This window comes from Nannobrachium achirus, assembly GCF_963921795.1.
Source record: "Nannobrachium achirus genome assembly, chromosome: 16".
NCBI lineage: Eukaryota > Metazoa > Chordata > Actinopteri > Myctophiformes > Myctophidae > Nannobrachium > Nannobrachium achirus.
The window spans coordinates 52,459,249-52,484,814 of NC_137823.1; the positions used below are offsets into that span (position 1 = coordinate 52,459,249).

The following is a 25,566-nucleotide window of genomic DNA, read 5'->3' on the forward strand; positions in this document are numbered from 1 at the left end:
GGTTTGGTGAAAACGATGTATTTTATGGCTATGCCTGCATTTTTGCTCATGTGAAAACACCCAAAAAACAAAACTCCCAGCAAGTTGAAAATTATTATGCTAATTATTTTGCAGGAAAAATTCCGGAACTGTAATGAAAACATGCCTTTGGACCACCAGGATATAGTTGTAATACATGATAATAGATTCTAATGTGTTATAAACACTATTATGATCTATTATAGTGTATTATAATTATCATAGTAATGCATTAATACTTTATAGTGCATTATAATCACAGTTACAATCCATTATAGTGTATTATAATTTAGGATAGTTGTAATACAAATGTATATTGTATCACAGTTAAAAGGGTCAATTTGTTTCTTACCGATAGGGGTACTTTTGTGTAATGGAAAATTTCGATATTTTTATGTGGTGTGGTGTGGTGTGGTGTGGTGTGGTGTGGTGTGGTGTGGTGCTAAAGCAGCAGCAGTACAATAAGGAGGCTTGCATTTGCTGAGGGGGAGGGGTGATCCATGCCCCTGCTTTTTTGATATCCCTGCGGTGTTCTTTCTTTCTTAAATTTTTGTTACCGGTGGGGATATATTTTATCCCTGCTTCTGGTCCGAGGTTTTTCTAGCAACTGCAACTTTATTTCTAAAATGAGTCAAATTTGACTTTATACTCTGTATGTCTCAGACGTTAAAGATGGGGTGCCATGGGTTGGTTCCCCCCAGTGTTGCCGTGGTCTTGGGTCGCGCGCCCCCGACGACCCATATCTTTTTTGAGCCGGGGTCTCGCACCCCCCCAAGTTCACACCTCGACAACTGTTTTAACAAAGAAATTAGCCTATTTGCATATCAATAGACCTGTATAGTAGGTGTTGAGCGACGTTCGCGACCCCCCAAACATTGAATCACCACTGCACCACTGGTTCCCCCCTGCAGAAAGGGAGAGCCTCCTAGATGGCTCCAGTCCAGACTTCCCAGCCTTGCTAAAATGCCCTAAATTATACTCCACAAGAGCAGTTTCAAGTCTTTGGAGTTTAACACACTCCTTACTTTAAAATGACACAGGGCAAAAAAGTGATTTTCAGCCTCTGAAAATCACTTTTGTGCACTGCAGAAAAGGAGAGAGTCCTGGGTAGCTCCAGACTTCCCAAGCCTGGCTAAAATGCCCTAAATTATACTCCAAGAGCAGTTTCAAGTCTCTAGATGCCTTAGTTTTGGAGCTTAACACACTCCTTACTTTAAAATGACACACCCCCAAAACATGATGATCAGGTATTATGATTATATTGAAAAAGTAAAAAGAAAAAAAAAAAAAAAAAGGGAAATGTACAGAAAGTGTTAAAATGTTGTTTTATGTGGCCACACCCACCAGTTATGCCTGATTTTTTGTTTATTTGTTTATTTAAACGGATCCCCATTAGCTGACGCCATTAACGTCAGCTAGTCTTCCTGGGGTCCAAAACATTAAAATACATTACAAATATATAAAATATCACAAAGTATTACAAAAATACAAAGAAATACAAAGAAATACATAATCAGCAAAAATACATAATACAAAGTATCACCTAAAATAAAATAACATGTATACAACAAATTTAAAAAGTAAGAAAATTTGATATTTTATGTGTTAAGTATGCATAAGAAGACAAAGTTTCCTTTTAAAACAGGCTTTTTCTCTGGTGTTACGAAGTTCATTTGGAAGACTATTCCATAGCATAATTGATCTATAAAAAGCAGCCCTCTTCATAGAATTAGACTTAGGTAGTGGAAAAGTGATCAGTCCGTCACTTGCTGCACGAGTAAAATGTGTATGGATTTCTGAACAACTAGTTATATTCTTATAAAAAAATGTAGGTGTGTGAGTGTTAATGACTCTGTGAAAAAATTTAAGTAAACTAGCAGAAAGTCTTTCTTTGACCATTGACCAAGCAAGACGTTCATGCATGTCTTTAACACTAGTTCTATAAGAACAACCCAGAACCAGTCTGGCAGCCTTATTCTGTGCAACTTGCAATTTTTGAAGCAGAACATTAGATGCTGATGACCATACTACAGAGCAGTAATCCAAATGACATAAAACCAATGAGCACACAACTTGACGAAACAGATTTGATGTTAAAAACGGTAAACACTTCCTAGTTATTCCCACAGCTCTTCCCATTTTGCCAACAACCTTGTCAATATGTTCAGACCATGACAATGTGCAGTCAAGCCAGAGTCCAAGAAGCTTCACAGTTCTTACTTGTTGTATTGTTTTACCTTCTATTTGTAGATTTAATTTAGGATTATCTGATAATCTAGAGTTAGATCCAAAAATTATACTAATTGTTTTAGAAATATTCAGAATAAGTTTGTTATTTTTTATCCACTCATATATTATGCTGAGCTCACTAGTCAGAACTTGATTGAGCTCCGAACATGTGGGGGCTGCATAATACAGAGTTGAATCATCAGCATACATTGTTAGATTAGCTCTACTTATTGCATACGGCATATCATTTGTGAAAATAGAAAATAGAAGGGGTCCTAGGCAGCTTCCTTGTGGAACTCCGCAGCACAGTGCCTTACTATCTGATAAGGCACCATTAAAATATACTCTCTGAGACCTTGCGGAGAGATAACTTCTAAACCACAGGATAGCAGAGGACTTAAAACCATAACTAGTAAGTTTGGAAATTAAAATGTCATGATCTATCACATCAAAAGCAGCACTAAAATCAAGCAACACTGTGCCCACAAGCTTTGAGTTATCAATTGACGTCAACCAGTCATCTGACATTTGTGTTAAAGCAGTGCAGGTGGAATGTCCAGACCTATAAGCATGTTGGTACATAGTTGTTAAATTATAGTCAGAAAAATAATCTTGTACTTGTTTAAACACAATCTTTTCTAATAGTTTACTTAATACTGGCAAAATGCTTATAGGCCTACTGTTGGGACCACAGAATGTTGACTTTGTGTCTTTTGGTAGTGGAATGATTTTTCCTTCCTTCCACAGCTTTGGACATACACCACTAATCAAACATCGATTGAAAATATGACAAAGAGGTTTAGTAATATATTCAGCTGATATTCTCAACAGCCTGCTATCCAGGTTGTCAGTACCAACAGCACCCCCAACAGGCAACATGCACAGTAACCTTTCCACCAACACAGCATCTACTTGATTAAATTCAAAAGTACATGACTTATCTTTCATTATGAATTTTGTAATCAATTCTTCAGAGTTGGAAACATTAATATCCATATTGTCTCGAAGTATTGAAACCTTGTTCACAAAATATTCATTAAAATAATTTGCAATCTCCAGTGGCTTAGTTAGATAAACACCCTTTGTTTCAATGAAAGCATTACAGTTAGATTCTTTACCCATAATTTCGTTAAGTACACTCCATATTTTTTTACCATCATTACCACTCTCAAAGATTTTCTTTTTATAATAACTTTTCTTTTTTAATCTATTCATTTTTGTTACATGGTTTCTTAATTCACAGTAGTGTTTTCTGTCATAAGAAGAACCTGAAAGAACAGCAACTTTTTTGGCTTCATCCCTTTGTGACATCAGATTTTTCAAAGTGATATCAATCCAGGGTGCACTTTTGGCTTTGACTGTAAATTTCTTTAAAGGGGCATGATTGTTAGCAATTCCCATAAAGTTATCCATGAATATATTAAGAGCAATTCCAGCATCATCAACATTACATACCACTTCCCAATTAATTTGTCCAAGTTCCTTAAGAAAGTTATCTTCATTAAACTTCTTAAATGTTCTCTTTATTACAACCTTAGGACAGGCCCTGGGCAGCTTTGTTCTCCTTGAGACTGCAATAATATTGTGGTCACTGAAACCCACAGGTACAGATACAGTTGTGGAGCACAATTCAGGAGTATTAGTGTAAATATGGTCAATACATTTTGAAGTTCTAGACCCAGTATTGTTTACAGAAATTCTTGTAGGTTGTAACATTAATTGAGATAATCCACAGGTGTCTGCCATGGATTTAAGCTTTTTCTTCAGAGGACAATTATCAGCCAGATAATCCACATTTACATCCCCAAGACAGTATAATTCCCTATTTTCCTCTGTTACTTTGTCCAGCATATCACAAAATTCAGTTAAGTATTCTACTTTGGTACTTGGTGCCCTATAACAGCAGCCCACTAATATTGGTTTTAGGTGTGGTAGTTGTACTTGAAGCCATAACCCTTCTATATTACTAGCCATAAGATCATTTCTTAATTTCACAGGTAGATGTTCTCTTATGTATATGGCAACTCCACCACCAAACCTATTTCTATCGTTTCTATATACAGAAAATCCAGCAAGCTTGATCTTTGAATTTTCAATAAGACTGTCCAAATGAGTTTCCGAAATAGCTAGTATGTCTACTTTGTTAGATTTCAAGAATAGAGCAAGATCTTCAGTTTTGTTACTCAGGCTACATATATTAATATGTGCAAGGATTAAACCTTTAGGTAGTTTATCTATGCTAGTCATTTTTAAATGTTATATATATACACACAATATACACACATAAACCCACGTATGCACATGCACACATAAATATATATGATATACCCATTAGCTAACATACTTGAGAACATTATAGTACCACTTTTTATATAGCCAAGATTGTCAGGTGGGTGGTGACCAAGCTGAAGTTAGCCACACCCACAGTGTTGGGTGTATGGTAAAAGGGGAGGGGATGAGTTTATGATGTCATTAAATCTGTGTTTTTCCACCGGGCACTTTGACAAAAAGACACAGGGAAGACATATTTGCATATTATAACTCCATAGACACATACAAAACAGAAAAAGTGCAAAACTAATGGCACCACCTCTTTAACTTTTTTAAATAATATTCAGTAGCGCAAAAGCTCTATGTTAGGAATAAACCCAAGTACAAGAAGCAGGAGTGTTATTATACTCGTACATCATGTGAACGCCACTCTCAGCCAGCCCAGATGCTCAGAGGAATCTGCTTACATGTTGTATTTACCTAACCTAACTGGCTCAGCTCAGCTGATGCCGTTTGATCCACTGACTCTCCCTCAATCACCAACATACCAAGCAACCACTTTGTAATGAGCACACGACGCGGATACACATCGCCCACGCCAAACGGAAAACGGCATACCAGACACGCTGCGTCACAGTATGTATGCTACAGTAACAGTACGGCCTCAGCTCTAATTTCCTCTGTTCTCTCTCCCCGGGCCTAATGATGTGGCTAGTTTGCTTAATGACTAACAGAGGGGATAATGCTGCTGTCACACCGAGGCAGGCCTTAGAACCTTATCTCCCATGCTGCTTTATCCAGGGTGCAGCCTTTTGGAGACCCTGAACTCCCATCAGCACACATTAGCGGTCAGCACTTTGAGCGTTAAGGTACTGAGGCCCAGGGGCGTCACAAGGGGACTGAGTTACTAGGGCCCAAGGTGGAGGGGCCTGGAATTAGTTTATACTTTAGCTATTGAAAAAGAGCAGATATACAAGCTCACAGCGCGGCACCGAGTGCCGCGCTGCAAGCTTGTAGATCTGCTATTTTTGAAAAGTCGTGAAAATGTTTGCAAATCTTTGACTGTATGAATTTTTTAAGTTGTAACTCAAATTTTGCTTCTGGGGGGTCCCTGGAAATACATATTTTGAGATGGGGGTCCGTGGCCAAATACATTTTGGGGGTCCTTCACATGAAACCACTGACATAGAAACATAGTTTTTTTCAAAAAAAAAAAAAGAAAAAAAAAACTCCAAAGACTTGCACACACAGACTTGCCCTCGCAGCAAGGCACTCGGTGCCGCTCTGAGCTTGTATATCTGCTATTTTTCAATTGTTAAAGCACAAAATAACGCAGTGAATCCTTGAACCTAGGGCCCAGAATGTGGTGCGACACCCCTGACCGAGGCCTTCCAAATGACTCCTCAGATCACAGCTACCCCCGGTAGTCCAGAGGAATGTGAAAGGTCAGGAGGACTTTATGTTTTCCACTAAAGCTCCTCTCCTCTTTTTGCCTTCTGTCTCAGGTTTGGTCACGGAACATACCAAGATTTGATGACCAATAGACACGCCAGCTCGTTCGCAGAGCAAGCTTGGTAAACACGCATCGTGTTCGCACTATTGTACTCCATAAATGTTACGTTTTACAAACTAATTTGCAGAGTATAGTGTTCCAGGTTTTTGAAAATAGCAGATCTACAAGCACACATGGAATGCGTCACTTTGTGGGCATGTACATTAGCTATGTTTGCCACACGACACAATTGTATGACGAAGCTTAAGTGTTTAAATGGATAACCTGCTTATGTCAAATGGACTGCATATTACATCATGTTTTAGTCATCACAGTAAGGCTTGAAATTACAGGACCGTCATTTCTGGAACTGCCGTAGGCTACAATTATTGGAAGCTAAATATATGGTAACTTAAGCCGTACATACAGTACAATGCAAAGACAAATCGCCCTTCTATATGAATTATGTTTTTCAAGCTGTAACCAAAACTGTTTGGCTTACTGACAATTTACACTCTAATTACAGAATTAGAAAACTATCGCTAACACTTTCTATGACCACAAAAATGCATAACAGCTTGCAAAACGTCCACTTATTATGCAACGTACAACACAGGCAGCAGCAGTATAATAGTTTATAACATTCCTTGTGCTGTATCAATCACTTACACAAAAACAATCTCTAAATCACCAAACCACCTGAACCCTAGCATAGAGCAGCGTTTCTCAACCACTGTGCCTGGGGACCTTTGGTGTGCCCCTGAGAAGGGTCAAGTGTGCCCCTTGAAACTGCTTGAAAGCCAGTATTGTATTTATCATTTTAAAAATCAAACCTCGGTTCGAAGTGGAGCGGTGAATTTGAGCAGCTGTACCCTATGTGAGTGAGTGAGTGAGTGAGTAAACTGTGCCTGTGAGTGAGTGGTGAGTGTGCCTGGCCTGCACAAAACAGCGCCCCTCCTTTAACTAGTGTGTTGTGTGTGGCCACTCAAGGTATTGCCAGGCTACGGACATGGCCAGCCAGCCACCCACCCAGCCAGCCAGCCACCCAGCCACCCACATACCCACGGACATACCTGTCTATTGGGAGCGCTTTCACCGCTCCAAAAATGATTTAAACTTCCCGACAGTGACGATATTTACACCCCCGTATTATGTTGGTGTGCCCATGGATTCTTGGGACATGAAAAGTGTGCCCATGCAGAAAAAAGGTTGAGAAACACTGGCATAGAGGGTATGCATCATATGCCACTCAGGATCAGCACCATGGACAGACTGAGTGGCAAAACATAAAGCAGATCACAGCATTGGCTCCTCACTCCTACTGACTCCTCATGACTTTTTTACCCTACAGTTAAAAAAAATAATATATATATATATATATATATATATAAATATATATATTATATATACATATATTTTTAAATATATATATTTGTAATACATTTTAAAACAAACAAACAAACACATCTAAGAAATGCCATAAAGGAGCGGCCGCTGGCCTACTGGTCCAAGCGCATACCACTTAGGCATTGCCACATAGGCATGGATGCCTGTCGGCGTCGCCGGTTCGATTCCCGATCCAGACGACCTTTGCCGCGTGTCACTCCCCATCTCTCCCCCCATTTCCTGTCAGTCTACTTACTGTCCTATCAATAAAGGCATAAAATCCCCCAAAACTAGTCTTAAAAAAAGAAATATGCCATGAACACAAAATAATAATAATTAAGATGTAGTGAAAATGGCCGATCTACAAGCTCATAGCGCAAAGCAACGTGCTGTAAGCTTGTAGAACTGCTATTTACACTAGTTGGGTCTCAGGGCAAACGTCCAATTTCTCTTTTGGGTCACAAGCTGAAATGTTCGGGAACCACTGCCATATAGGTTTGAAGTGGTTAATAACATCTCAAGTCTGTAATCATCCATAAACACACAAGTCCTGTTCATGTTGCATTGTGTGGGTGGTCAGTGGGATGATGTGACAGGGCAAGGAGTCGGGGTCAACGACAGATGAACTCTGGGTAAACGGCACACATGTCCAATTAAAGTGTCTGGACGAGAGCCTGACTGAAGCCAGATTCTTGGGTTCGATGATGATCCCAATTCTGGAGAGTTGTTATAAAGCAGCTGGGGTCTTCAACGTTTTCAGGCCAAGGACCCCTTAGCTGAGAGAGAGAGATGAAGCAGGAACCCCCACAACCTTCTCATAGATTCCATATACCGTAGTTTCATTGTTTGACAGCACAATCATCAGTGTATTTTGGATTCATGTCAATTTGTGTTTGCAGATATTTTACCACTTTAACCGTCAATACTTATTAAAATTGACCTTACACCGAACCTCTTTGCCAAAAATAGCCGATCTACAAGCTCGAGCTGGAGCTTGTAGATCTATTTTTGGCTAAAGTTCGCAGAATAAGGACACTAGGGTTCAAGTGGTTAATATTTAAAAAAAAAGGTTTCTATCACACAAAGATTTGGAGGACCCCCTGTAGTAACTCTGAGGACCCCCTATAGGGGTCCCGGACCCCCTGTTGAAGACCCCTGTTATAAAGCATTAATGAGTTCTTATAACTATATTTATGCAGTGTTATAAGCAAATTATAATGCATTATACTGCGTGTTTATCATGCATTAGAGACATGGGATGCATAGCAAGTGTGTTAACGGTTATTTAGAACCTTAGAAAATGTCTGCCTGTAATGACAGCCCAAAATGGAGATGCCAGATTGAGAGTCATACTTCACATCCCATATTGGAGCCTCACGAAGCAGTCTACACCACATTGCTTCGTGGTTCATTTACGGGTGATTCACACTCATCATGTATTTTATATGAAAAACTGGGCTGGCTTTCTCGTGCCATTCGTAGAGAGCAACATTGTATTTGCAACAGAGCTCCCATTGTATTTATTTTCATTTTGAGAACCAAAAACTACGGCATCTCAAACACGCGCACAGACACACATTACTTGAGGATACATTACACCAGTAAGACTCCCTAATCGGGAGATAAGCGACCGGCAGGTCGCAGCGTGATTTTAGGGCAAAATGTGTAGGAGCAGTGTCCAAAAATGTGGTTGAAAAAAAGCGGCCTGATGGTGGCGCTGACTGTAGACATAGTGTGTACCGATACAAGGACTGCTGCTTGCTTTGTGTAGCCCTCTGCATTGTGATGTTTTTTCTGTTGTTCATTATTCATGGCCATGGGATGCATTTGTAGTCCAAAACGGCCATGTTGAGGACAGACACAGGTGTTTCAATTTGTCTGATTGGCATAGAACTGACTCCAGTATCTCAGCCCCTCCGAGCGCTCAACATCAGTCAAAATAAACTAAACTACTTCACTACTCACCAAACCAAAGGTAGTTTTGCGTTGTTGAAAGTCTATTCTCCGCGGTGGTAAACCTCTCAGCACCCCACCTACTCTGTAAAATACATTATTTTTGTCATGAAATAAAACGCACGCACCTCGAGCCACCTAGCGGCCACCGCAGATACGGTACAATGGTTCACAACCCGGAAATAAGCGGCGGTCGAGTTGGATGCACTTTATTTCATGCCAAAAATAATGAGAAATGTTACTAGGTTTTCAATGTAATGGGTCCCGGGACCCACAGGTGGTCATTCAAATGGGTCCCAGAAAAGTTTTATGAGTCCTCAATACAATGTTTTCGAGCGCTGTGAGCTTGTAGATCGGCTATTTTCAAAATGTTTGCCTATTTCTTATATTTATTTTACAATTTGGCAAATGTTTGAACTTAGAACTACTAAAACTACTAAAACATGTGCCCCTAATGAATTCGGGCACGCAAAATGGCGTCGGACGTTGGTGGAATCAAAACATTGACGTTTCTATCGCCTGTTTAAGACTTTCTACGTGGATTTTATTTGTGTTAACGTAGGGTAAAGTAGGATGCTTTCACCCATGAACAATGTTTTTCTTTTACCGCGACCCGGTAAATTATTTTAACATGGACTCCAATGGAGGCGCATCCCCGGGACCCCAGGACCATGACATGAATGAGTCCCTGGGCGACTTGAATGAGTTTTTGATGCGGGATGCGCACGTAATGACATCACTGTATTCTACAGAGTAGGTGGGGTGCTGAGGGGTTCACCACCGCGGAGAATAGACTTTCAACAACGCAAAACTACCTTTGGTTTGGTGAGTAGTGAAATAGTTTTGTTTATTTTGACTGATGTTGAGCGCTCGGAGGGGCTGAGATACTGGGGTCTAGCCATTTCCCGACGGGTCTGTCAGAGCGTCACCGGGAGGTGACGCGATGGACCAGAGCTAGTGTAGGACTACAAATGCAACCCATGCATTACACTTTATTTAATTTATATATATATATATATATCTTTTTTTGTATATTATGTTGTACTCAGGTCGTTCTTGAAAAAGAGTGCTTGCTCTCAATGGTCTTCCCTGAATAAATAAAGGTCAATAAAAAAAGAGTTAAAATGCGTCCACATCAGCTGTATTAATTGCCAATAGTGAAAACATCCAATATATGGCCAGGCTCTACTGCACACAGCTATGTCCAATTAAAGTGTCTCAACCTCCAAGCAGCAGCCAGCGACACGCAGACACCACCTGCATCTGGAATGCAATTATCCTTTTAAGCTGCTTGCCGTTCTCTTATCTAGTTATCTGATCCTCTCTCTTTCCTTCCTCGCGGGGCTTTCCACAACCTAAAGCCATATAGTCACACTTTGCTACATGATACTGTATGCACACAACAGGGCCTCATAATAATAACCGCTTAAAGCTGTCATCCTTAACTTGTTGTTGTGAATAAAATGATATTTGGACCAATCTGTATGGTAGGGTATGTTAGTACACAATAAACAACACAACTGTGGGGGTTTGAGTCGGTCTCCCTGCTCTTCTATTGGGAAATGTATATGCCGTGGTATTGCATGAACAACTAGAAGCAGTGCTCTTCCGAGCACAGGTCTCCACCAGGCCAGGCGTCCTGGTGGTGCTACTGTATAATAGGCCAGTGTAAAAAGGGTGGCATATGTTCTTCACCTTAGACCTTTCATGGCAATCGGACGCTGCATGCATGATTTGAAGCATTGTGTTCAAAAAATGTGTTTTGCTAAAGTCTACCTGCTGGTGGCGCTATAACAGGCCAATGTGAAAAGGGTAGCATTTGTTCCTTCACATAGTGGGAATATGTGTGGCAAAATTCGCGGTAATTGCAAGCTGCGTTGATGATTTGAGGCATTTTGTTCAAAAACTGAGCAATCCTGCAAACTTTGGAAGCTAATATTAGCCAATCAGGATGGAATATGAAATATCAGACGGATCAGACTTGATCATATGACTATAGAGATACTGTGTACTGATTTGTGTTATTTTTGGAGAAAATCTGAAGGCGTAATATCCTAAAATGTGTTTTACACAAGTCGGCCCAAAGGTGGCGCTATAAAAGGCTGATGTGAAAAATGCAGAGAAATGGTTTTTCCTTGGTCTCTAGGGAGTGCGCTTACAAAGTTTGAAACTGATCGGTGGAGTTATAGGTAAAACCACAAATCGGCCTGTTATAGCGCCACCATGAGGCTGATTTCAAAAATTTGAAGTGGCATTTCTTCCTCGACCTAGTGGGAACGTGTGTGCGCGATTTCATGATAATTGCAGTTTGCGTTTGTGATTTGAGGCATTTTGTTCAAAACGGCTCAATCCTACAAACTTTGGAAGCCAATCTTAGCCAATCAGGATGAAATATGCAAAATCGGACAGATCCATGTCGATCACATGACTGTCGAGATACTGCCTAGCGATTTGTAGGATTTTTGGACAAAATCTGTAAGAGTAGTGCACAGAAATGTGTTTTGCGAACATCGGCCACTAGGTGGCGCTAGAAAAGGCCCATTTGAAAAAATTAGGGCAGAGGTTCTAGATTGGCATCCAGGGAATGTGTGTGCTCACTTTGGCAGCGACCGGGCCAACGGCGACTGAGATTAGGTGCACACAAACTATGAGGACGCACGGACGCACGGACGGACGGACGCACGGACGGACGGACGGAGGGGGAAACATACTCTCCCCCATGCCTTCGGCTGGTGGAGACAATAAAATACCCAAACAGTGTGTAACATTGTAGCACAGTAGTAGAAAATGTGGCATTTGCGTGGGGGATTAGGGTTCGAATCCTGGGTAGGACATTAAAGTTGTGGAAAATTCTTTTTTTTTTTTTTTACAAAACAGGGAAGCCAGGGTTAAAGTGGCCGCCGTTGCCCCTCAGTTTGCCCCTCAAACCAATGGCATGAACTGAGGCCACAGTGGCATTAATGCCCCAGCTGACTGTACCACTTTCTCCTCTGTCTCTTTCTGGTCAATATGTAGATATATAGACACCGGTGTCTCTTTCTTGTCATGTAGACACCAGTTTCTTTTGTTGATGAAATCTTAACTCCCCCAGTCCCCCAAATCTTTAAACCAATCCAGTGACTTTGATTGGTGCAGGGCTGAGCATGGATCAGGTTATCATCCCTAACCCTTAAATTCAACAAATTCTTTCAATGGACTAAAATCTTGTTTTATTTTAATGGCCTTCCTGCCCTGGCATTTGGCCTTTGTGCCCTCAAAAAATGGACAGCACCAAAGGCCAAGTGGCCTTGCCCCCTAAAATGACGAAATCCCAGGCCTGTTTATGAGAATGTTGTACTATTCATCATCCGGTTACGTTTGTTCTCGTGTGTCACTTTGTTCTGTTCAAAGCCACCGCATTGGCAAATGCAAATGATTCTGTTTTTGTTTTGTCTGATGTGAAAAAAGTAAATAAATAAGGAGGAAAAAAAGTAGAAGAAAAGAAGTGGGAAGAAGTAGGAATTTCTGTGCGTAAACATAACACTAATGAATTAAAGTCTACCGTGTGACCCAGTCATAAACGTCTACAGTGATGGATAACTGCTGAAGAAGCCACAGTTCTGAAACGAAGCCACTGTTTATTCCATATTTGAGCTTTATGTGGCACATTTCCATCTATTCACATCTCAGCAGAATAATATTTACACGTAACGTCATACCCTGGTAACAGAAACGAATGATAATAGTGCAGGAGAGTGACTTGCAGTTAAACCTCCAACAGTGTTAACCACTTAAACACTGGGCTCTATTTTGATTGTCTTAAGCACCAGCTCTTATGCCCTAACTTAAAGGGCTGTCCATACTGTCTCCGACCCCCGAACTTTTCGTCTGAGAGTTCCGAATCTCTGACGTGCAGCTTTCCGGACTCTAATTCGGGGTAATGCTTTTCAGAAGATGCGAGTGACGTCATTTTGTAGTTGAACCGGACCTTTCTGACGAAAAGTCTGGTGGTCGGAGACAGTATGGACAGGCCTTTAAGTTAACGTATAAGAGCTGTTACTTAAGACAATCAAAATAGAGCCCATATCTTAAAGGGACTACACCATGAATTTTCATTTTTCCAATTTTTATGTATTTTCTTGGTGTCCCACCAGCAACTTCTATCCTCACAAAGTCCTATTTCTGACCATTGTGTCTTTCTCAGTTTAGGGGCAGATCTATGTTAGCATGTCTCAGAACGGTCCTGATTGTGAAATGTCAGATTTGTGATGTCACAAGGCCTGAGAAGGAGGCAGGAGGAGCTGGGAGAGGGTTGGGGAGGGGTGGGCAGGCCTGAGAAGGAGGCAGGAGGAGCTGGGAGAGGGTTGGGGAGGGGTGGGCAGGCCTGCTGAGCAGGAGGTGGGGAGGAGTGTGGGGCCAAAACTGGCTCAATAGCGCAGTCCTCCCACTCAGGACAAGGTGGTACTGCAGCTGAAAATGCTCTGAAAGCCAGGCAGAAATGACAGGGGCGCTGTATTCAGGAGTGGTAATTTAGCCTCAAACCTTTTCAAAAACGTTTTTGGGACACAAACAGTGTTATATAAATTATTTTTAAATGCATGGTGTAGGACCTTTAACTGGGATCCCCTCGCAGTCTATACTTGGAGAACCCTCCTTTTTTCCCGTGTACCAAATATCTTTGTCGAAAATAGCCAATCTACAAGCTATTTATTTCACCAAATGTTCGCCTATTTTAGCAGATCGTTCACCTCCTACAGTATCATGACATGCCCTGAACAGGGATGTTCATGTGCTTTAAAGAGATGCGTGACTACGGCTGCTAAACCAAGTCGTGTTTTGGAGCACTTGCGAATAAGTCCCAAAATCCTATAAGAAGCTATCTGTCACTACCGTTCGCCATAAAAACGATCATCCCGGCACGCATTTCAACAAATAGAACCCGGCAAGAAGAACCTGGCCATGATGCAAACGTTGTCCCCTTTCCAGGTAACCAAGACATTAATGGGCTGGAACGAACTTGGTTTTTCCTTGGCTCGAGAGACAAACAAGTTGAAATGAACCAAGGGAAAAAGAGGGTGAGCCATATAACTCTCCTGAGTGTGCAGTCACTCTGGAACCACTGTCCTCAACCCTCCACAAAGCACAGCACAGCGATTCCCCCAAAGGCCAGCTGTCGTTCAGCTCACATCAGCCTGGGTTCTTTTGTGCTCAAAAAGTTAAATCCCAGCGGTAAATAAACCAAGCTGTGCTGGCTATCACCTCCACATGGCCTGTTCCCTCCCCTCCCCTCACACAAACTATTTCCACCAGGATATTGATGTTAAAAAAAAGAAAGGGAAAAGAAAAGGAGCTACGGTATTTCGAATAAACAGGAAATAATCATTGGCGCCTGCAGTATTGCAGTCCTGACGCCTCTCAAGAAAGGAAATGCTGGAGTTAAAAATAGAAACCGAAAAAAAGAAAAAAGAAAATAAATGCTTTAACCTGTTAAAACCGGGAAAGCATCTGTCATTTAAGATTTTCGCGTTGGACATTCAAAAATAGCAGATCTACAAGCTCGTGCCACGCTGCGAGCTTGAACATCTGCTATTTTTGAACACTTTTTAAAGAGAACTTCTTATTTAGAAGGCATTGCGGCATCGGCCTGAGGTCTTAATGGGTTAAAATCATGTGTCGAGTCTCAGCTGGATAAACAGTTACCAAGGATCAGTGTACTCTAAGGTAGACTAAAAGCCATGGGAGATAACCGCAGACAGACTGAAATGAAATCCTTATTAAGTCCCGCAAGACTGAAGGCTTACACGTTGCTCCATCACCCATCTTTCACTCTGAGATAGACTGTAGGCAAGACTTAACCAAATGCAAGGAAGCAGAGAGCGCGATCAACACAATTGCCAGAGACAGCTCTCTGAGTATTAACAAGCGTTAACCACTGAAAGGGTTAGTACCCCAACCCTAATGACTTATTTTCTATCAATTACACACCTCATGAAGCCTTGAATTCATGGAGATTTTATTTCCTTTTGCATTCCTAAGCCAATAATTTGATTACCGGCGGAGTCTATCCAGTAGGAGAGGCACTGAGGCAGAATTATTGTCTTGGGAATGCGACAAAAAACAAGAACATTCAAGGCTTCATGGGGTATTTATCAAATGATAGAAAATAAGTAATTTTTCGGGGTGAACTACTCATTTAAACCCTGGCCTATATACTGTTAACCGGGTTCCCCCAGGAGTCTATTCTCGGTACCTTTGTTTTTCCCCCTCTACACCAATCCCTTCAGAAAATAGCCAGTAGTGCCTATTTTCACAGAATGTTCACCTATTTTCACCAAATGTTTGCCTATTACATGACATTCCCAGAATAGGGATGCTAGGGTTCATGTCGTTGTTGTCGGGTGGAAACCTTGTATCTCCAAGTTTCAAATGTGTAAGTTCTTTTGCAAAGTAAAGCCCTGCTTCATCATACAAGGCTGTCGCACAAAAGTAGTGAAAACAGCAGATCTACAAGCACACAAAGATCGGCTGTTTTCACAGCCGGCTGGTTTGAATCATTTTTAAAATGATAAATGCAAAATGAACGGTTTTGGACATACAGGGTTTTCACCCGACAACAACGATATGGTTAACAGGAGGAGCAGGTACAGTAACGAAATAAGAACAGTGCTTATTTCCTTATTTACCGTATTTTCCGGACTATAAGGTGCACCGGACTATAAGGCGCACTGTCAATGAAAGGTCTATTTTCGCTACCGTTGCGTTATGCATCCAACAGATGAAGCTGTGCTAAAGGGAATGTCAATGTCAATGAATGATCCATATACATGTATAAGGCGCACTGGACTATAAGGCGCACTGCAGTTTTTTGTAGTTTACCCACCTTGAGTCATGTACACCAGGCTGCCAGTCAGGAGAGCCACACAGTTGGTGGGCTGGTGGTTGTGCAGGTACTGGAACCCCCAGCCGCGCACGTAGGACTTCTCGTACATGAGGCGCGACGCGTTGCCTATCACCTGGAGGAAGCGTTCCTGTTGACCCTTGTTAAGGTACTCGTACAGGAAGTCATAGGCCGTCGCGAAGCCCACTAAAGAGTGTGCCAAGGGGACTTCATCCCAGGGAGCGTCCTTGACCAGCCTGTAAGAGAAGGATCAATAAAAAAAGAAGATTAGCACTTAAGTGATTTGTACAGTGGTAAAATCCTGAGAGTTTGAAGCTGCAATCCATTACATTTTTACCAGCTTGCTAAAGCTGGTCTATGTCCACCCTGAGGAATGTAGGCGTTTCCTCCAAAATGGAGGTGTGCCCTTCATTTCATATATAAGTTACAGACATTTAGACCCTGTGTTCAGGGGGGACCACTACTGGTTGACCAGAGGTATTGCATTGAAGCAAGAATACATACTGCGCTTGAAGCGCAGTATGTATTGCCCCTGCCTAAATTAGATTTCTGTCTTAGCTCAGAAGCAGACATTTTGGCACTTGCGTGTGAGGCCGGCGTTCAAAACAAGGCAGGACATGAATCTTAAGGATTGCAGGTTTGATTTGCATTTGTATCTATTGTGCATCTACTGCAATATCAATTTAATTATGACAACCAAGATTGTAGAATGAAACCGAAATCTCAATTTATGGAATGTGGTAAATTAATTGGTTATTCAATATAAAACAGACGGATGGAATACTAACAATAAGAAGCAATAATCAGCACAAGAACAGCAGAACAAAATAAACCTAATCATTCACTTCCCCCTAACATGCTAGACAATGTCAGGTGACAAAAGAATACCGCTGATAAAGCTCCTGCATGGGTTCAACACGTCCGTTCCCTTTGGTACAAAAAGACAGACGCTAAAGTAGCATTTTTAACCATGCATTTATTGAATCCACACCAAGTCCTGCTGTTTAAAGAGCCATACAAAATTGTAGCCGGGGCAATATGTGGCATGTAAGAATGCTGACTTCCTTGTATTTGTGCAAGTGCAAACTGCTGTAAAGCAGTAAACGGTGTTTGTTGAAGGCTCTGAAGGTAATTATAGAGAAATTACCTTCAGATGTGATGATGAGGCATCTAAAGGCGGTGTTTAAATAGCCATAAGTACGTTGGCCTCTGCGTCTCATCTCACCTCTAACGGTTATCCCCCTCACTACATCACGTTCTGTTGTACACAAATACAAATCAAGGTGCGGCCTAACGTGTAAACTGTGCTCACACATAGACATTAACTACAAACATTATCCATCAACTTGCCGGCTTTAAAACAAATGTTTACATATCTGTGATATGTTGTGTGCACTGCAGCAGGATAAGGTGCTCTCTCCGACTAATGCCTTGCGAGTTATGATGTAACTCATAATGATTTAAATACAAATATGTAGACTACACTTAGACACATGACAAGTATTTTATCACCAGGGCTGTCACGATTATGACATTTTACATGACGATTAATTGTCACTCAAATAATTGCGATTAACGATTTAATTGTGTTTTTGTCGTTGACAATTACATTTCTGTTTGGCTTTTAGGCATTGAAGTTGCACATGGTAGATATGACACATAACCTAAATATACAAAGAAATTACTGACATATTTGACAAAGAACATTTATAATGGAAATAGCCGATCTACAAATTGAGATTAGGTATGCTAACTATAATTACAGTCTAAATTCCAAACGTTCCCTGCCAACTGCCACCTTCCTTCCTTTGCATTTAACTGCACCAATAAAGATACGCTCCTCGGCGTAGCCAATGTGTCATTTCCATATGTCAACAAGCTGGGTGGTTCATTTGAAATTAGGCAAATTTCCTTTAAACAGGAACGTATAATTATCAAAGGGGATAAAAAGAATCCTTACATTTCCCCCGTATCCACCCCCCAAAAAACGGCACACCACCTTCACAAGCCAAACGTTGGCTGCTACATTAATCTCGCATGCACTGGAAAAGCAAGTCTGAAGAGAAATTCCAACGTCACTGCAGCACAGTGTATGGTGAATTATGCCAAAGCACACACAATCTCACTTCTGTATGTTTACACAGGAACCGTGTAAAAAAAATGAAACTGGGGACCTAGAATGCCACAAACTGGAGTTTTCCCCGTCGGAATATGGTTACCCTCCTCCACAAGTTGTCGGAGACATAATTTCAGGTCAGGGTTACCGCAGCAGCCTGAATCCTGGAGCCACTACGTAGGGGAACCGTGCGAGGTTCAGTGACCATAATAAAAGTGTGGCGAAGGAGCGAAGTCACAGCGTGTTCTTTAAGACGTGAAAACACATGCTCAGTGGCTTCTCGTTCCTCAGCTGTGGGGCAGACGTTACGATATTGTGGAAAAAAAATTGTCTTGTAAATGTTGCTAATACCATGGTGTCTGTCTATACAGTATGTAAACCCATGGAAATAATCCTTTGGGGGAAAGAATCCTCTCTTAAAAGGGTGAACTTGGTTGCAGAACAGTGGATTTGGTTGGTGGAGTAAAACTCTCCAAAACTATCTGCAGCTTTTAATAGCTGTGTGTCAGGGACCCCCCTCAAGCACTGGTTTCTTTAGCATGAGAATGTATATGTTATGATGAAGCATGTAAGGCCGCAAGAGAGAACGTTGGGATGGACAAAGGAATGTGAATCCTGTGAGCCTATTCTTAGTCAAATGTCCACCAATTTTCGACAAATGTTCGCTATTATTACATGCCCAGAATACTGACGCTAGGATTCATGTCTCGTTGTTATTGTTATTGCTGCTACAATGTTGAGGAAACCAAAACCATATCATTTTACTCGTGTATGAGATGCAACAATAGAAATCTTGAATCTGTGCGAGCCCTGCACACTCACGACTAGACAGTGCAAACATGACGGCTTTGCATCGATCGAGAGTCTTGATCTTAGATTTCTAGTTTAGACACTTGGCATGGTACTTGACATAACTTCAGACCCGGCTGCAAGAGATCAAAGCTGTGCATCGTGGGATATGCTATGTTTATTTTTCCATAGCTGTTGATGTTTGCTTAGTGTCATTGTTGTTCTCTTTTAGATCTCACTATAAAGGAAATGAGGCGGAGCACTTTGAGAGGCAGATTATGTAATTTATGTATTTTTCATGTTTCAATGTTTGTGCGCATTTCATATGGACCTCAGGAAGACTAGCTATCGCCCCGGTGTCAGCTATTGGGGATACATTCAATAAAACAATAAAGATGAGCCTAGAGGTTCTTGGAGAAACAATACCAAGTCACACACACAGACACACAGGCATGTCTGTGATGGGTGGCTGGAAATATTCCGCATCAGGAGTCTCGATCTCAGATTTCTAGTTTAGACACTTACGTGACTTAACTACAGGCCCCGCTGCAAGAGATCAAAGCTGTGATTCATGCTTGTGATATTCTATTTTGGCTGTACAGACGGTTTTAAGAAGGGGTTGATGTTCTGTCAGTGCCTTGTGGAGTAGCTGGTCGTTTCTCACACTTTATATCTTTTGTCAGACTGTGACTCTTGACTGGCGTCCTGGCATGACTGCCAGCTTCCGCTACACTGTCCTGTAACTGAAAGTTCACAGGTTCGACCCCTAAAGCTGCCAACTGTGAACACACCAGCATTCATCACTGTCAGAGGGTCCTACAGAGGCGAGGTGCTGAACCACTTTCTCATGTGTTCTGAGACACATGAAAGGACCCCAGGGGTCCTTGAGGAGGGTTCCAGGGGGCCCCCGGCTAAATGATTGATAGTTAGGAAACACATGGAAACTTAAGGGTCTGTAGCTCAGAGACTCAGTACTGTACATTACATAATTATGTAACCAAATGGTCCCTTAGTGGTCCATTTGGTTATATTTGTACTGTCTCTGAGTTAAAGGTAGAGTAAGTGATATTCCTTTGTTTAAATAAGTGTTAAATAACTACACATTATGATAACAATCATTGCTATCGAGTGTTTGTTCAGTAACAGGGGTCTCCCTGTCTCTCCAGCTCTTGCATAAACATTTATCTGTTTATTAAACAGCTGGAGACATGGGATGACTCCTGTTATGACCTCTGTTATTTATTGATCACTCTATCTATGGCAAAGCATACTATCAGAATATAGTTAACAAAAAACCTTTGGTTTTGACCAAAACATATCACTGTCTTTCCTACCTTTGAATTAACACTGGATTTGACTGTGTAGATTGATATCCGTGACCTAATCCATATCAAACTGGAGGGGCCATGAAATGAAAAATCACACCCGTGTGAACTGAGCGGTGGTTTACCCCCCCCCCCCCCTTCCCCCCTGTGTGTGTGTGTGTGTGTGTGTGTGTGCGTGTGTGTGTGTGTGCCTGGTCTGGCCTGGCCTGAAAACAGCGCCCCTCCCTTAACATGTGTGGTCAGAAAAGGTACTACACCACAGGCTTGAGGCTACATACGGACCCACCCACATACATAGACGGATACACACACGGCCACGCTATGGAGACGGTGTGACCACCGCTCAAAAAGTTCAAGAACCACTGCTCTCTGAGGAGTCGCACAGCTGAACACCAAAGAAAAAACGTAAAATGCAAATCTAATGACATTAGCTGCCAAAGTCCTCTGGGATCCCCTCCCTGGTCAGCTAAACTGCGGTCACAAACCCCAGATGGGCGCCATCGCAGCGCCGTAAGCCCACTCCAGCTCACATCTGAACATTTCATTTCCTTTTAACAGGGTCATGTTGAGGAATGAATTTGAACAGCTGTTATACATATTTCCTGGACCACAGGCCCGTCGGACCACAATGCGCTACCCCTGCCCCTCCCCTCTCCACTCCTGTGCTGCAGCCACACAGAAAAATGATAATAATGCATTGAAAAGCACAGGGATTGGATCAGGGGCGTCAATTGGGTATGGCAGGGGTATGCAGCTGCCATACCCTGGGTCCAGGGGGGGGGAAGATAAAAGTTACTTTTAAATATAAATCCATGAATGTCTCTTTGTCTATCTGGGCTGGTTATTATGTTGTTAAATTACAGTAAAATAACTACAAATGCAAAATGTAACAAAATGGTCACTTTAACAAGGTATTATAATTATATATATTCTTCAAGTTCACACTTGTATTCTCCCCATTTTGACAGAATGGTATATTCTGCATTATTGTTAATTGTGGCACGTTTACTAACATGCCAAGTTTAACTGCACTTGAACAACCATTCCAGGCTGCCATATCCAGCCCAAGAAAAATAGAATGTACTTCTTAAAATAAATGTATCATGCCTGTTGCTAAGGTATGGCAACATGACTGGTGACACCAGTCATGTTACCATACCTTAGCTTTTTCTGAACTGACGCCACTGGATTGGATAGGAGGAGGAGGGATGGATATTGGATAGCCAGCGGATGATGAACACGTGCGTAGGAGGTCTGCTGATAGCAGAGTTCCATCTTTATGTCTCACCGCGATTTCTAATAGTCATTGCGATGGGAAAAACACAGCCATTTCCTTCCACACCTGAGAGCGAGTGAGATAATGTGGAAAATACACCAGCTGGAAAGTACGCTAAATATTAAAGGCGAGCAGATATAAAAGAAGTGTGCAAGCTGATGCCTATGGATAATGTACAGTATATTGGACTGCTTAAAGGGATATTTCACTTTAAAAAATGTTTGGGGTAATTTTAACATCTATTCAGGCTTTTGTGAACACCCCAGACGGTTTTGAAGTAGCTTGATTCAGTATTTTATATATTCCATATTATATATAAAAAAACTAATAATAATAATAATAGAAAATGTGTTTTCAATCAATCTGTCATGGTTAAAATGTATAGGGGGGACAGTGTCTAATAAAATGAATAATACATATCTAAATACTGAATCAAGCAACTTAAAAAGCAACTTCTGAGCTCACAAAAGCCAGAGTAGATATTAAAATGACCCCAAACATGTTTAAAAGTGAAAAATCCCTTTAGGCCTAAGCACTATACAGTACACTGTCGTATGACAACTAGCGAAAATAGTCCTTTTACGAACTGACACGCATTATGTGAGCTTCTAGATCAGCACGTTTTTGCTGTTTTTGAAAATCTCGAAAGTTCAGGCTGATATTGGTCAAGATGTTGAACTGTCAGCAGGCTACCACTGTCGAGGCAATAAACGGGCTCTATGGAAGAAGGATGGATAAATATCAGGCCTAGAATTATTGAATGCTTTAACCATTGAAAAATAGCAGATATACAAGCTCACAGCGCGGCACCGAGTGCCGCGCTGCGAGCTTGTAGATCTGCTATTTTTGAAAAAGACATGAAAATGTGTGCAAATCTTTGAATATATGTAATTTCAAAGCGAACATTTGTAACTCAAATTTTGCTTCAGGGGGGGTCCCTGGAACTTTTTGGGGGTCCTTCACATGAAAAGGATTGAGAACCACTGACATGGTAGTCTCTCAAGAACAGACTAACTGAGCTCCAGTTAAGTGAAAAGGACCTTTTCTTTGACGATGGCTGGCCAGATTGCTGACATAGAAACATAGTTTTTCCAAAAAATCTTAGAAGGATTCAAAAGACACTTATAGAATCTGGTCAAAATTCAAATTTTCACGATTTCTTTAAAATAGCAGATCTACAAGCTTGTATATCTGCTATTTTTCAATAGTTAAAGCATAAAATAATGATACACAATAATGTGTACCCGTTCTAAATGGATAAATAAACAAAGAACAATTTGAAAGAAAATGTACCAACTAGGCTGAGCCGCCATCCTCTCCATGTAGTCCCTGGCGAGGTCCAGCGCCCCGGCCCGGTGCGGGTACAGCAGGCAGAACATGGACAGCACGCCCAGGTTGTTGCCGTACACCTCGTTCCAGCGGGCGCTGAACTCGGCGGGGCTCCAGGGCGGCAGGTACTCGTCGGGCCGCTCCAGCATGGTCTCCCCGGCCTCACGGATCCTCCGCGCCATGTCCCGGTGCGTGCCGGCCGCCGCCGCCTGCAGCTCCTCCACGTCCGCCTGGCCGAAGTACAGCATGGGATGCTGGGAGTCGTAGTTCCCTCCCATGAAGGGGATGCCCCCGCTGGGTAAGGCTGTGGTCACGGTTGTGAAATGTTAAGTTTGACGGTTAATTGCAAACACAAATCATTGCGATTATTTTTAGCATTGAACTTTGGAAACGTATGAATACAAATTTAATTTATGTTTGCCCTCTTTTGGGCTTCATAATCACAAGTTACAATATGACAAATAACTTAAATTATACAAAGAAATGACTGACATATTTAATAATTGTATACTGTAAAAATTAAAAAATGCAGAAATAGTTGATCTACAAGCTTACAACACATGTGTTGTGCGCATGCAGATCTGCAATTTCTGCTATTTTTCGGAATAACGTTTGAAAAAAAAAAATTCAACGTGGAAACGATTGTGACGATAGAGCAACAAAGTCATGACGTGACTCGCTCATCCCCCCGGTTCACGGAAGTAATTTCTCTATGGAGAATAACATTGTGTCATCTTAAAATCGTCTCATATAAGCATTGTGGTCCAAAAATAAACAAACGTTCTCCACAATGTTGTCGGCGAGGTGGCTCTGTGTGGTTTATGATAGTCAGTCATTCATATTTGATACAGTCTGTTTCTAGTGAAAATGTAACTAATTCGGCGACAGTAACATTAGCGTTTTCTCACCATCAGTTGATTCTTCATATCCATATGAGTCAAACCGCTGAGATCATTTGCTTATATTTGGAACACAGTTCATATATGACGCGATATGAAAAAAGTAAATGGGAAAAAAACGCGAACCAGGTAGGATAGGATGTGTAAATGACGTCAAACTTCACTGTTGCAATCAGGCGATTATCACGTAGTAATAATAACAGTGAGAGGCTGCCCTACCGCTGGGGTCCACCTCCTCCTCCTCCCCCGCCGTGGCGGCCCCTGCGGGCCCCGCCAGCAGCAGCAGCAGGGGCCTCAGCAGCGTTATGAAGAACACCGTGGGAGCCCCGCGGGTGTGGGTCCTCATAGTAACATCAGAGGGGAGGGGACCGTGATGGCATCGCCCGAAAGCAGCTCAGCTGAGAGGGGGAGGGGGGTGTCAGGGGAGAGAGAGAGAGAGAAGGATTTGAGTAAGCCAGCCCCATATTCGTCCACAGCGTTTTTCTTTACAAAGGCCTGCATTCCAAGAATAATTAGATACAGCTGTAGTCCTGATCATTTCTGACTTTACCCCTGTACTGTTCCAGACAGTTACTGAGCAGCACAAACATGAGAACTTTAGACCAGACAAATCACAGAAGCAAGTCTTCGATATAGCAACAGGCCAGGCAGCATCTTGTGCTGTACAGCCAAGCGGCTGACTTATTACAGATTTGAATGATTTATATTGTAAATGTTCATAACATTAGTACATTTTCCATTGTTACCAAGGAGTTTGTGTTTGGCCAAATGTACATTTTGCTCATCTACCTTCATGAAATGATTGATAGTTAAGAAACACATGGAAACTTAAGGGTCTGTAGCTCAGAGACTGTACTGCACATTACATAATTATGTAACCAAATGGACCCTTAAGCCTCTATCAGAGTTCAGGGTGAAGAGCTATTCACTTCACCGCGGTGTAGTTTTCTAGCTATCACCTAAAAATACATAACAAAGCCTAGGTGATAGCTAGGAAACTACACCGCGGTGAAGTGAATAGCTTTTCACCCTGGACTATGTTAGAGGCTTTAGTGACCCTTCTTTCTGTAGCCTACAGTATATTCTCCGGCCTCAACCAAACGTCCAAAAAATACATACAAACACAACTCTTGGCAAATATGATACTAACTACTGTCTGCTCTGTTTTTAAACAGACTTGCCGTGCGTGCACACCCAGATGGCCAGACATATTGTCCTCAGCACCCTGGAGGAGGAGGAGGTAATAAATGGCCCATTGCTAAAGTAACATTAGTCTGGGCCTGCTAAGTTGCTGGAGACAGTCTTTTACAAGAAAATGCTGTGCCTTACAGAAAGACAAGAGCTAACCTTCATCATCGCCACTCCGAACACACAAGAGTAAATTCCATGACCTTAGTGGAGTTCTTGGCAATTGCGGCGGGTGGAAAACCATTTGGTAGTGATTTAAAAGTTGTCTAGACTGAAGTCCATTTTTATGGCATGAGCTGTCCTTGGGTTTATTGTGCGAGTTTTTTATTAATGCCGGGGTAAACAACGAGCCAATCTCATCTCAGGAAATCATCTATTACTTTCAAGTTGAACGCTGACATCTGACCCTCCGAGGCGA

At 41.8% G+C, this 25,566-nt stretch overlaps 1 protein-coding gene across 1 annotated transcript in view; it reads right to left on the bottom strand.

Moving 5' to 3' along the window:
- Positions 1-25,566, bottom strand: part of dse (dermatan sulfate epimerase) — a gene marked incomplete at its 3' end in the record, with an annotated part of 39,873 nt that overhangs the window by 12,815 nt on the left and 1,492 nt on the right. The window contains exons 2-4 of the mRNA XM_080744359.1: positions 24,180-24,358; positions 23,026-23,365; positions 16,209-16,462 (exon numbers count right to left, since the gene is read on the bottom strand). Coding sequence (XP_080600485.1) covers positions 16,209-16,462; positions 23,026-23,365; positions 24,180-24,306 — 721 coding nt within the window. The 5' untranslated portion in view covers positions 24,307-24,358. The remainder of the gene's footprint in view (positions 1-16,208; positions 16,463-23,025; positions 23,366-24,179; positions 24,359-25,566) is intronic.